Source organism: Molothrus ater, chromosome 18 (assembly GCF_012460135.2).
Source record: "Molothrus ater isolate BHLD 08-10-18 breed brown headed cowbird chromosome 18, BPBGC_Mater_1.1, whole genome shotgun sequence".
Taxonomy (NCBI): Eukaryota; Metazoa; Chordata; class Aves; order Passeriformes; family Icteridae; genus Molothrus; species Molothrus ater.
In genome coordinates, this window is record NC_050495.2 from 7,089,022 (window position 1) to 7,101,963 (window position 12,942).

The 12,942-nt window shown below is 45.5% G+C and overlaps 1 protein-coding gene across 1 annotated transcript in view; it reads right to left on the reverse strand.

Annotated features, from left to right (window-relative positions):
• The window catches only part of LOC118693097 (uncharacterized), a 31,698-nt gene extending 24,805 nt beyond the window's left edge, over window positions 1-6,893 (reverse strand). The window contains exon 1 of the mRNA XM_036393420.2: window positions 6,793-6,893. Coding sequence (XP_036249313.1) covers window positions 6,793-6,870 — 78 coding nt within the window. The 5' untranslated portion in view covers window positions 6,871-6,893. The remainder of the gene's footprint in view (window positions 1-6,792) is intronic.
• Between the last annotated feature and the right edge of the window lie 6,049 nt (window positions 6,894-12,942).

Genomic DNA, 12,942 nt, shown 5'->3' on the forward strand with positions numbered 1-12,942 from the left:
TCTTTGAAATGCAAGCAAAGAAAAACCCTCTCCCTTTCATGCAAGCTTTTGGGCTTCCACGTGAGCCATTGCTGCAGCTGGAGCTGGAGTATCCAGGGGTCTGCTACAGTCTGAGTGCTCATCCTTGGTTTTGCATGGTAAACAAACAGCAGCACTTCTCTCCACCTTGTCCTCCCAGGATTAGTTCCCTCTTGTGCACTCTGGAAAGGGAAATTTCCAAGACTCTGTCTTTGCCAGGATTTCAGAGAGCAGGATGCTTGTAAATTTTACTTTATTGCTTACACATAAGGAGAGACCATGAGGGCACAGCAGGGAGGGTTGGAAGAAAGTTGAAAAAAGTATCACAGATACTGCAGACAGAGGAAAAACTTAGCCTGGGTTTGTTGTTACAGGGTCCCAACCAGTGAGCAGTTTGTTTTCCTAAATAAATCTGTTTTGCAGACAGCCTTTCTTCTTCCCCATTCAAGTTCCAACCAGGAAACCTGGAATAAGTTACTGTTGATTTTAGAGGCAAATCAAAGTGTTCAGCCTGCTAAGCTCTCATTTAATGTTAGTCTTGATGAGCAACTCTTGGGGCCCTTGTATTCAAATAGTGAAGGCTCAGATTTACCTGAGGTGCCCACCCATGCAGATCTGGAGCACAGGAGGAAGTCAAGGGCATGGGCAGCCTGGGCTTTGAGCCTCAGTGCTACCAGTAAAGGCTTCACATTTTCAGTCAAAAAATCCCTTTAATAAAAACTCAGTCTCTAAACAGTGGAATATTTACTAACCAAGACCAAGAGAGAGATGGACTTAAGTAGAACAAACGGATTAGATCTCCCACTGCTAATCCCAAATCCCAAGAGCAGGCACACTGTCCTTGGAAAGGCTGAGTGACCAACTTCCTGGGATTTGGATCAGGCTGGACTTTCAGAGCCATATCACCCCAGAGCTCCTGTACCCAGGAAGCTGTCATTATTGGCACCTGACCCTAGCTAAGTCCTGCTGCACCTTAACAGAATAAAGAAATACAAATACTTTGAAAACAGATCAGTAAGAGATGGATGAACTTCCAAAATCCCTTCCTAAGAGCTGACAGTAGTTCTGACAGTAGCCCATTTTGTTGAGCTCATTTGGTGTTGAAACCTGTCTGCTAATATAAAGAAATGAGAGGAGTAAAACACAGGATGAAAATGAGATAGTGTAGCAGGTTATGGCTTGCATGTGAAAAATTGCTTTTGTTTTGCCACTTTGAACACCACCCACCCCTGCTTTCTGTTGAAGCATAATGGTACTGCCTGTACTCCCCCAGGACCAAGGATTTCACTTAGTTTAATAGTTTCTGTAATTAGGTATTTGTGGAACTCTGAAATGCTCTGATGAAAGGTACTGTAAAAGTATTACCAACTCTTCCACCATGAAAGGGCTCCACCCAAACCCAAATACAGATGTTGTCCTCAATGCACATCATTACCAATCCAAGCCAGCAGTACTTAGGGCCTGATTTAAATCCTCCTGAAGTCTTAGATGACTTCTGTGAGCTCCAGTAGGGCTCCAAGAACTCTAGAAAGGAAATACAGGCAAATTAGCATTTGCTCCTCTCAAAACTGGAACCTCCTTTCCATTGGCAATGACGTGAGGAAGAATATTCAGAATGGACCATGGGGCCATTTGCTGCTGAGAGCTTGTAAGAGGAATGATAATGTTCTTACACTGAGTTTGAAAACCAAGGCTGACAGTCAGGCTTCTCCCTATGCTGTAAAGTTGTTACACATATTAATGCAAGTCCCTACAGTGCCCTGTCCCTGCTCCACCCTTCCCCTGCCATGAATTTGTACAAGAGGATGACTTTTCTATTTAGTACTTCCCATACTCCAGCAAGTATCTAAACACCACGCTGAATATTTATCATTTATAGGTCTGGGACATCAGTGCATACAAAGGACAGTGTGCAATGGCAAGAACTGCTGGGGAGCCACTCTCTGGTGCAAAATATGCCATGAGTTATTTTTGTTTTGAGAAGAAAGGGAGGCAGGAAGAAAGAGACCTGAATATTTTACCACCATTCTGGTCTGTCATACAAAAAGGCAGAGGAGAGAATAGTAATTATTGGCTACCACAGGAAAGTTTGTTTGCTGGGTCTTTGCAAACAAGTGCAACAGGATTGTTTGCTCCAACTTCTTAGATAGTAAGGAAAAAAAATTATTTCAGCATTTTCACCCCAAGGATGGTTGTATCTCTACCAGCACTACAATCTTTTAGCTCCTTCTGCACAAAGATTACCCACATAATTCCAGAAATCTTCTGCCACTGGCTTGTTTCTCTTACCTTGGCTGCTGCTTCCATTGCTGGCCTTGGTGAAGGAGAGAATTTTATGGTTCAGCTCTACAAAGAGAGAATCCCCTGTGCTGTGCAGCACTTGAGGCCAGCCTTGTCCATCCTCTCAGCTTTCAGCTCCTCCAGTGCTTCCGTAATTAGAATTATCAGGACTAAAACACTGTGGACATTATTGCTGCTTAGCGTGAAGCTAACAAGCGAGCGCCAGATTTATAACACTCTGGCCAGACAGAATTAAAAAAGAGTTACAAATCATTGCCCAGTTCCAGGGATATGTACTCCAGGATCTTATTTTGCCAGAGACTCCACGTGAACTTTAGCCTCTAGAAGAAATCCGCCTGCAATTTTCTAATTTAAATACCAGTCAGACCAGTGGTGGGATGTAAACTAACATGCATGAAAAATAAGGGTTCAATGACCCAAATCAATTATGTTTTAAGGGCACTGCTCTGGACTCAGTAGGAAATATTTTAAACAGGAAAAAGAACTAAATAGGATCATTCATTGAACTGACTTGGAAATGAGGCAGAAATTTGGTAAATAAGAAATCCAATGCAAGCCAGCTTTATGAACCAAATTTAGTGGATTAAAAAAACTCAGCAAAACAACAACAAAAAAGAAAAACCAAACCAAAGTCAGAAAAAAATGAACCAAAACAACAAAAAAACCCAAGTTCAGATAATTCTTAGACTCAAATAATTTTTCAGGCTCCTCAGTACTAAAGTGAACAGTGCAATAAAACAAAGCAATTCTCACACCTTCCTTGAGTCCAGGCAGTTTAACACCATTTACTTCCAGACATTAAAAAAAAAAACAAGTGGTTTATAGAAACCCTGAAACTGCATCTTTATTAAAATATGACAACCTGTAGGTCTTCTGTATAAAGAAAAATTATTAATTTAAAGAAAAAACAGCTTCTGAAGTTCAGAACCAGCCACTGTGACTGGATTTTTAAAGCACATGCACAGAGGCTAGGGACAAACAGCTCTACTGCTTCAGAAGATATGAAGATAGCTGCTCCCCAAACTGGCCAAACATCCAAACTCTGTGCACAGTAAACATCTGATCTGCCAAGATACATTGTAAACACAATAGGATGCAGTTATGGCAATTAATCAAGATACAAAGAGAACAGGAAAGACCTATCATTTCTCTGCTCCTCAAGCACAAAGTACTTTCACAAACAGTGAAGAGATTAATAGATAGTAAGTCCACTGCCAACAAAACTTTCAGGTTCTTTGAAGGTGCCTTATTTGTCTTGACTGACTTCATTTCTTGAGACAGAAATACAGCCTAGTGTGCATACCCTGTGCTTTACAGTGAGGAACAAAGCAAAAGCTACCTGGACCTAAAAATCCCATTAAAGTGTTACTAAAATAACCCCCACAGCTGGCAGCTGCTGGGATTGGAACCAGATGTGCAGTGCATCTGGTAAAGAATGGGACTGGTGCTAACAAACACTGAGCTATTTGAGGGACATACTTTTCCACTCCAGTAAGGGTCCAGAAAGACTTAGCAGAAGTTACTTATTTTGCCCCTACTTTTCTCAAGGCAGATGCTGACCGCTGACAGACCTATTGTGTGCCAATTCAAAACGTTTGAGACCTTCCCTATCATCCTGCCCCAATCAGAAGTGCATATTTTGCTGCTCCAGTTGCATAATTTACTGATTCAGCTGCATGCTTGGTTGATCTGGTAGGAGACTAGTACAGTAGTTGAGATTCTGGATACATTGCCAACTGTGCAGCGTGCTTTGTTGATCAGGGCTGTAGAATTTAATAGCTGAAATTTCATACACTTTACTAATCAGGCCACATTCTTTGCTAATTGAGGTGCATATTTTAGTAGATGATTTTTTTTTAATCTTTCACTGATCTTGGGAAGGATCCTGCTCCCTCTGAAACCAGCAGGAATTCTGCCATAGTTCTTGCTGGGTAAAGGACTAAGACTTTTCACTAGAGGGTCTTGGATTGCTAAGATTTCTTCTCTTAAACAGAACAAGAAAGGCTTGATTTTTTTTCTTTAAGCCAGCAAGTGAACAGAAGAATACCAGATGAAGGATGGCACTGGCATAGAGAACTCCTCCACAGGGATTTGATTAAACAGATAATATTTAATGGACATACAGAGACATAATTTTGACTGTGTTACTCTTTCATCAGGCTTACATTCTTCCTTCAGGATAAACAAGCTGCTTATCTGCACATCTCTTTCCATTTGATACAGACACGCAGGAGGAAACATCATGCACCTTATCTTCACATTTTCCTTCATTTGATCTAACTCCTACTTTTAAATTGCTGGAGTACTTGGTGAAGGATTCCAGAGAGAGCTCTACCTTGCCACAAAACATGTTGCAAACATCCACACTACCTCACAGCATCACAAATTTTCTCAGCTCTTACTGGCAGAGACCACCTTCCTGGATGAAAAGAAGAATTCAGTTCCCTGTACCTCATTCAGACTTTGCCCTTGCCAAGGGAGTTTCTGTCATGTGTTTACATTGTTAACTCTAAGCCAGAAGACAAAAAAATTCTCATAAATTGTTGAATACCTTTTTTCAACTGATAAATTGAACTACATTTGAACCACTAACTTAGAGTGGGATGTATATTTCTTTACTAGCATAGCAACACTATCAGTGTAGCCAAAAAGATAAAAATAGTGACGCCTACGCAGCACAGTGCAGTCCTTGATGAGTGAAGAGCAAGTGCAACTTACTCCAAGAAATAATAAAAACAGGGAGCAAGAGATGTACACACACGTCTGTTTGGACACAGAATTCCCTGTTGCATTGAGGAAGATAAGCAATAGAAAATGCTTTTCATTCTGCAAAAGGAATTGTCTGGTATGTTAAGAGCCTATAAACAACGTGATCAAAAGAATAATTGACACAGCAAGAAGTCAAGTTGGGGAAGGCAAGCAGAAGACTGCTGCTTCTTCATTGAGGAGGCAATTTCTTTTCTGTAGTGCTGTTGGTCAATACTTTAGTTCAGTTACTGCCTGGTGTGAAATCAAACACCCCTGATTTCAGAGTCAGAGAACAATTGAAGTTGACTAAGAAACATTAGAGAAAAATTAGCAAAAATTAGAGAGTTTGCTGATGCATTCAGAGTCCCACCATTGCCTTTCACCCCCAAATGCACAGTAGACAGCCAGTATTTGCTCCTCACAACTGTACAGGCAAAGGCAGAAGAGAAGCAGCACAGGAAGGATGCAATAATTCAGGAAAGCAGGCAAGTTATGTAGTTTAATAAGAGAGGTATGCAACTGGATGAGGGTAAGCTTGCATTCTGCAATACAATCCTGACTTGAAAGAGAAACAAAATACAAAGCCCCACAACCATACAATTCAATAGATCTTGGTAAAGTTAGTATTTCAGAGCCAGAAATGTGGCTTAATTAAATTCTCACTGTAGCTATCTTCACTAGGATACCAAAGTGAGATAAAACATCTTCATTTCAACCACAGTCATTGCTGTGTGTTTGTGTGCTGTGGCAGGGAATTACTTTATCAGGCAGAATTATAATGCTGTTCGCCACCAGAGAAAGCAACCCCACACACCTTTTTTTTCTTTATATATACAGATATATGTAGCAAGACATAAATGTATGGAATTATATTTTCTTATACTCTAGTGGCTCATGTTTTATAAAAATGAGAATCTCTACTAGAAGTGTCAAACCGCGGTTCTGTCAGGGTCCATAGGAAAAGTCCCACTCCCTTCAGCGGGACCAGGACTGCTCATCCTTCCCAAAGCTCAGAGCGGCTGCTCTGCAGCTGCTCCTGGTTGTGGGGTGCTCCGTGTTTCCTCCTCTGCCTTTCCACCGCAGCTCGGGTGCCGCTCTCAGCTCCCCGTGCCCTCTCAGCTCTGCCCGGATGCCTGCCCTGGCAGCTGTACCTGTCCCTTGCAGAGTTTACCTGCTCCCCCTGCTACAGCCGAGATGCACAAGAGCGGTGACAGTAAAACAGCACGAGGTATTTGGTTTGGACTCCCCAGGCCAGGCTGTGCCCGTGGCAGGGACGCCTTTGGGCAAATGTTCTCATTTCTGCTGGGAATCCGTAGTCACTGGGCTTGCTTTCACCGGATTTCGGGTCCGGCTGTACCGAAGCGGTGGGGCTGATCCGGAGTCCCGGAGCATCACGTCTCGCAGTGCCTTTCGCACTCCGAGGCGAGTCCCCGGCCAGCCCCACACCCCAAACACCGAGGGACAGGGGCCGAAGGGACCCGCAGCCGCCCCCGCCGCGGCCGCCCCGCTGCATCCGTCCTGCCGGTGTCCGCGGCGCATCCCTGCTCCCGGGAGCCCCGGCGCACCCCGAGCCGGGCTGCCGGCAGCTCCGCTGCACCCCTGGCCCCGGGACTGCCGGTCCCTCCCCTCCTCCCGGCGGGGCTCCCCCTCCCCGCCGGGCTCGCCGCTGCCCTGCCCGGAGCGGGCGGGGGCCGGTGCCGCCGGTGCCGCCGGTGCCGGGGTTACCTTGGCTCCCGCCCCGCCGAGGCAGAGCGCCGCGGCCGCCGCCAGGACGAGCCCCGCGCCGGGGCCGCTGCGGAGCATGGCGCGCCGTGCCGAGCCGTGCCGAGCCGAGCCGTGCCGAGCGGTGCCGAGCCGTGCCGAGCCGTGCCGAGCCGAGCCGTGCCGCGCCGTGCCGAGCCGTGCCGAGCAGTGCCGAGCCGAGCCGTGCCGAGCCGTGCCGAGCAGTGCCGAGCCGTGCCGAGCCGAGCCGTGCCGAGCCGTGCCGAGCCGTGCCGAGCCGTGCCGAGCCGTGCCGAGCCGTGCCGCGCTCCGCCAGCGCAGCTGCCGCGCCGAGCCGTGCCCCGAGCGGCGCCGCTGACAGCGACCCCCCGAGCCCGGCCTCCCCGCCCCTCGCCCCCTCCCCCGGCCGCTCCCGGCCCCTGCCCTCCCCCGGGGGGTCACCTGCGGCGCGGAGCTCGGCGGGGACCGGGCGGGGACCGGGCTGGGGGCAGCGGCGGTAGCCGGTCCGAGCAGCCCTCCCCGGGGTGCTGTAAGCTCGGCGGGCTTGGGAACCGCCGGGCTGGAGGCAGCTCAGCCCCTGCGAGCAGCAGCGGGAGCGGGATCCTGCGGGAAAAGTTTCTCTTGCGGGGCCGTGGGAGATGGAGGGAGGGCGGCTGCCCTGGGCAGCGCACCCGGCCGCTGCTCCAGTCCCCTGCCCGACCCTGGAGCCCAGTCTCCTGACTGAACGGACAGAGAAATGGGAAACAGGAAAAGGGCTCAGGTCCTTCCCAGCTAAAAGCACCCCGGCTTCATCTGAGCACGAAGCAAGGGACGGGAAAGGAATATTCACGGGCATCCTGGGGAGCCCAAAGCACAGGACCTGCACAAAAACCAGCAGTCAGGGTACAGCAGCCACCTAACCTTTCTGAGGGTGATGGGAGGGCAAGGGACACTCCTTGTTTCTGGTGCGGCTTTCTTGCTTTACACTCTCCTGTACCCCATTGACTCACACCACATTCTGCAGTGAGTGTCAGACAACAATTTAATCAGTGGGAAAAAATTGATAACACCTTTAATTGGTGTCCAAGTGGGTGCATATAACAAGCATGAAGTTGGAGGGCTGGGGTCAAAGAAAACTTTCTTTTTTCATAAATGCAGTCTTGTGTTGAACGCATCCTGGCACTGACCTCATGTCTAGTCCACGCCATTCACCTGCTCCACGGGTTTGATGTCCTGATTGTAGGAGATAATGCCTGAATCCCAAAGAAGCAAAACAGATCTCCACCTAATCCATCCAGTGCTCGTGAGATGAAGCTGCCTGTTAGCCTTTGCTGGACACCTACAAAAAGTAACAACATGATTGGCCTAAGGCTGAGGGAGGCTCAGGGACAGACTGCTCACTGCCCACAGGGACCACACTGCCTCCCTGGGAAATGTAAATAAGCTAATTGAGAAGGAAGGACACATAAGGAATGTCTTGATAACTTAATTGGCTTGTTTATACTTGCACTGAAAGCAGAAGATGCAAATAATTCTTTGTGTGACCAATTCTTATTTTACCCTTCTTTTTTTCAGGGCAAACTCTTGTAAAGGGTGTTCCTGGGCTCTGACCTTGTCAGTTATTTACTGTGACTGCCTGTGTTTGAATTTACATTTTGCTCCTCCTGATAATATTTCTTTGACTTACCTGTCAGATGAAAAAGCATATATCAGAGAATTTATAACTACATTTTATCTGTTCTGAATAAACACAAAACCCAGGACACTTGGCATCCTTGGCAGGAGGGTTTTTCTGAGCAGAACACTTGTGCCTGAAGGGCAGTCTGGTCTCTGTAGCACAGCACTGAGGCACATTGCTTTTCTCAACACTCACGATTAAATCTCAGGGCGATGTCACCATAAATGTTTGTTAAGCTTTGAAAAATCCCTGAAACAAGAAATCTACTTTTTTTCCACATGAGGCTCAGTGTGACAAGAAGAAAGTGCAGCGATTCCATCTGCAGTTTCCTTATGCTGATGCACGGCTGTTGAGGATGTAAGTCAAAGACTAGCTGGCAGAAAAGGACATTCAAAACACTTCTTAGCTTGGACATTGCTGGAATAATAATATAAAAATATCTAAATGAAAGGGAAAGAACAAGTCCAAGTCTAGCAGCTCTCTTTTTAAGGATCTTACACCCCTGTTATTTGGATTCCTTTCCAGGGGTCATCTGAGTGCAGGCACAGGTAATCCTTTGGAGGCAAAGAGGGTGCTCTGTGGGCTATGCTGCCATTCCAAGCTGTAGACCTTGAGCATGTAGCACAGACACAACTGTATGCTGATTTCTCATGTTTGTGTTTGCCCTGTTGTTGGCCTCACAAACTCTGTCAGTATGTCTTTGTTCCCTTATCTCAGCATCCCTCTGCTAGCAGAACCTGTCCACACCACTTTTCATCACTTCGGCTTAGCAATGACTTAGCATCTAGAATTAAGGATCAAATGTACAGTAGTCTGCTCATAAAGTATTTTCAGCTCAGGTTGTTGACCTTTTCAAACCATATTTTTAATGAGGATTATGTTTTATATTTATGATCTCCTTCTGTGAGCAGGCAGGAGGACTCTGTATGGGCTTGAACAACTTCCCACAGCAGGCAGCACAGAAGACTGGCTCCAAAAGGTGTCTGATTGCCCACTGGAGGCAACAACCACGAAGCCAGGCTTGCAAGTGGTACCTGCAAACCTCTTCCAGGTGAGCTGCCCTCCCCCAGTGCCACAGCTGCCTGTTAGACAGATGTGTCAGGCAGCTGGAGGATTTACTGGGAGGATCAAGAAAGGACAGAAGGGTGAAAGGCACTTTGTTTCCTGTCTAATCTTTATTCCCCGTCTCCCACCCCCTACAGCCCCACATCTCACAGAGTTGCCACACAGCCCAGGTCAGAGCTGTAGCCCATTTTCACCACACATCACGGAAGGGGAGATACAGGGGCAACAACTGTGCACATCCCTGAACAAAGGCCAAGCCTCTGCCACAGTCATTGAGACATCTTTAAGAAAGTAAATGTCCTGTTCTCTGTGTTGGACTCCCTGCTGAAGACTTCAGGGTTTTCATTGCTCTTTTAGCAAGTTCTTCCAAGGATAGTGTTTCCTATTGTACCATGCCATTTTGAGAGCTCCTGAAATGCTGAAGCAAGCACCAATTTCAGTAGAATAGTGGCATTTATGAAGTTAGTGGATAGGACTTGTGTGTGTAATGGCAGCACTTTCTTAACCAGTAGCTCCAGGCTGGGAAAGTAATTTCCAGGGAAAAAAATAACTAGAAATTTACTGCTTCCAGACTGGCAGCAAAAATCATTTATTGTGGGAAATCTAAGCTTGAAATAAACCCCAGTAATTTCCATCAACTCTCTCTACCACACACGCACAGAGATACATGGAAAGAACTTTCTGAATTAATTTCCTGGAATATTAAGGCATCCTGATACCAAAAGTAACTCTCCTTGCCCAGAGAGACTATTGTAGAACGTCCCACAGAAATGAATGCAGCTCTTAGCAGTTTCTGTTTTTCAAAACAGCTGGTGTGACCAAACTGAATCCAGATTTAAACAGGAGGAGGGCATTGGCAAGATACTTTCAGTAACAAGGTCTTAAATCTTAGTTTATTCTTTTACACAAGAGCTCCCATATGCAAACCTTATGGTTACACAACATGGCTTTTTATGCTTTCCCAGCCTTCTCTTAGGTATAGTAAAGGTTGATTAAATCCATTCTGAGCTCTGTTGTTATATCAGACATACCACAGTTGCATCTGTCTTCACTGTTTATAGCAATGAGTCAGGAAAGCAACATTTTAAATACTTATCCATGCTAGAAAAGACATGCTAAAAATTGCTTAGGAATAATGCTGTAAAAATGTTTCACATATATAAATAAAATTTATGAGTAAATAAAATACATAAATTAAATATTAAGGCAATGTCTAATAAAGCATGTTTCTGAAGGCCTGCATTCTAGTTCCACTGTCTGTATTTAATACAAAACCATCTTTTTCCTCAGTGGGTGTGAGAGGCGAGCTGGATGCCTGAGTCTGATTGCAATCTGCCAGTAATAGAGCTATTTTTATGTGGTTAGCACAGGTTTCTTTTTTGATGAAGTTTCTGCAGGCTGAATGACACCAAATAACAGAAATATGTAAGCAGAAAAACATGCAGTAAGTACAGGGAATTGGAACATTGTGTTGTCAGTGGCTAGAGAGTAAGAACTTCCCTAAGGAAATATTTAGAAAAACGTGTTTGTAGCTATAAAAGCTGTAAGTGGAAAGCACCACACATGGGCTTTGTGCTGTGCAGAGAGTGCCCCCCTCTGCTCCTGCAGAGTATGGAGCCTTTCTCTCCTCCCTGACTCTTCTTCTTTCACTAGTGCAATTCTCATGCAGTGAGTTACAAAATTAGCCAGCTGGACAGAAACTGCAAATGGCCAGTATTCCCTGGTAATTTTGTTAGGTCATCTCTTTAATTGCATTATATGCCACTTTTTTTTTTTTTTTTTTCCTCAGAGGAAAGATGAATAAATTTCCCTTCCCCTTTTAGGAACAAAGCCCTGAAAAAGACAATATATAATAAGGTGTGACAGAGCTCACTCGGAGAGAAGGCAGCATGGCAGCTCCTGTATGCAGTCTAGTTGCAGGGTGAGAGAATGCTGCAGCTGGCTGTGGTTAAAGAATTTGTTGTGGTACCTTCTGATCTTTCTTCCTGAAGAATTAAAGAGTGCTCAGCAACAAGAACTCTAACTCTAGGCTTTGGGGTAAGCCATGGGCTCTTTCACTGCTGGAGACAGAGACTGCACTTTATACAAGTTGTCTCCTGCAAATTTACAGGAATTCCTTTCCTTAAAGGCCTCATTTGTGATAGTGTTTGACTTTTTTTCTGGCTTTTTAAACCACGACATTCCTCTGTTGTGCTAAAAATTACATTACTGATGATAGGCATCTTTCAGTATGAAGGATTCTCTTCCAGGCAGCCTGGTTAAGGCAGCTTTGTGCCATTCTTGGGCAATAGTCTCCAAACAAGTGGCTATTCCTGTAGCTGGGCCTTGGTGCTATGTGGCAGAGTAATAAGTAAAAAAGAGATACTTTGGAGCTTTACCCAAGTATTACATTGCTCTAGAGAGATGGGATCAAAGTGAAGAAGCAAACATAGACAAATATTCCAATTGAAGAGAAAAACTTCTTCAGTGACTCAACAATTGAGCTTTCTGTTAGTTATTGTTTTCTGGTTTTGAGTTCTCTGCAAGAGGCAAAACTCCAAGCTTTTACATTCTTAGAAGAAAATCAAAACCAGATCAATGAAGATCAAGCATTCAAGTCTTCCTCACCATATTGTTTTTGACATCTTCTGTGTAAGAGTACCCAGTAAAGGTCACTGCTAAAGATTTGGAACACTCATTCATGCATGCAATTCTCAGGGTTTCCTCTCGTATCTCAGCAGAGCCTCACTCTCTTTCACTCAGCTCCCCTTCACACATTCAAATCCCACATATGGTTTATGAGCTCAGTGCCAAATGTGCATGCAGCCAAGAAGGTCAAACTTCAGTCGTGGTGTTGAGCCACAGCCTGGGATTGCCATTTCATACTGGCATCTGGGTCCAGCAGCAGAACAGCAGGAGGCTGTCCATGAATCCAGATCCACTTATCTGATACCTCTGATCATCACGCTGGGAGCCTCTCTTAGATCCATGCATCTGCAGTTGAGAACAGTCCTCTCCCTGACTTAGTTTGTAAAGTAATGGTCTCTTCCAAATAATGCCTAGAGGGCTGTGTAATGTGTGCAGGAAAACACCCAGCTGTTGGCAGTATCCAGGAGCTCGGTTAACAGGTTTGCAGTTCAAACAACAGGCTGGTATTTTGGTTTATCAACTCTCCTGACTTGTGGAACAGCCTCCTGTCTTCCTAGAGAAACAGCTCAGAGGATCATGTTCATAATAAGGATAATTTGGAAGGGTTGATAACAGAGTAATATCTGGCAAAGCGAACAGTGTTTACCTTGCAATTATATTAAGGGTGGCAGTATGACGGTAGCAGCAGTTTTCATTATGAAATTATGTGCTCCGATGCACCAGCTCCCAATACCCCAAAGGACTTGTGGGATGCCCGGCTCCAGAAAGACGCTGGAAACTCGAAGGACTGATTTATGAGGAAA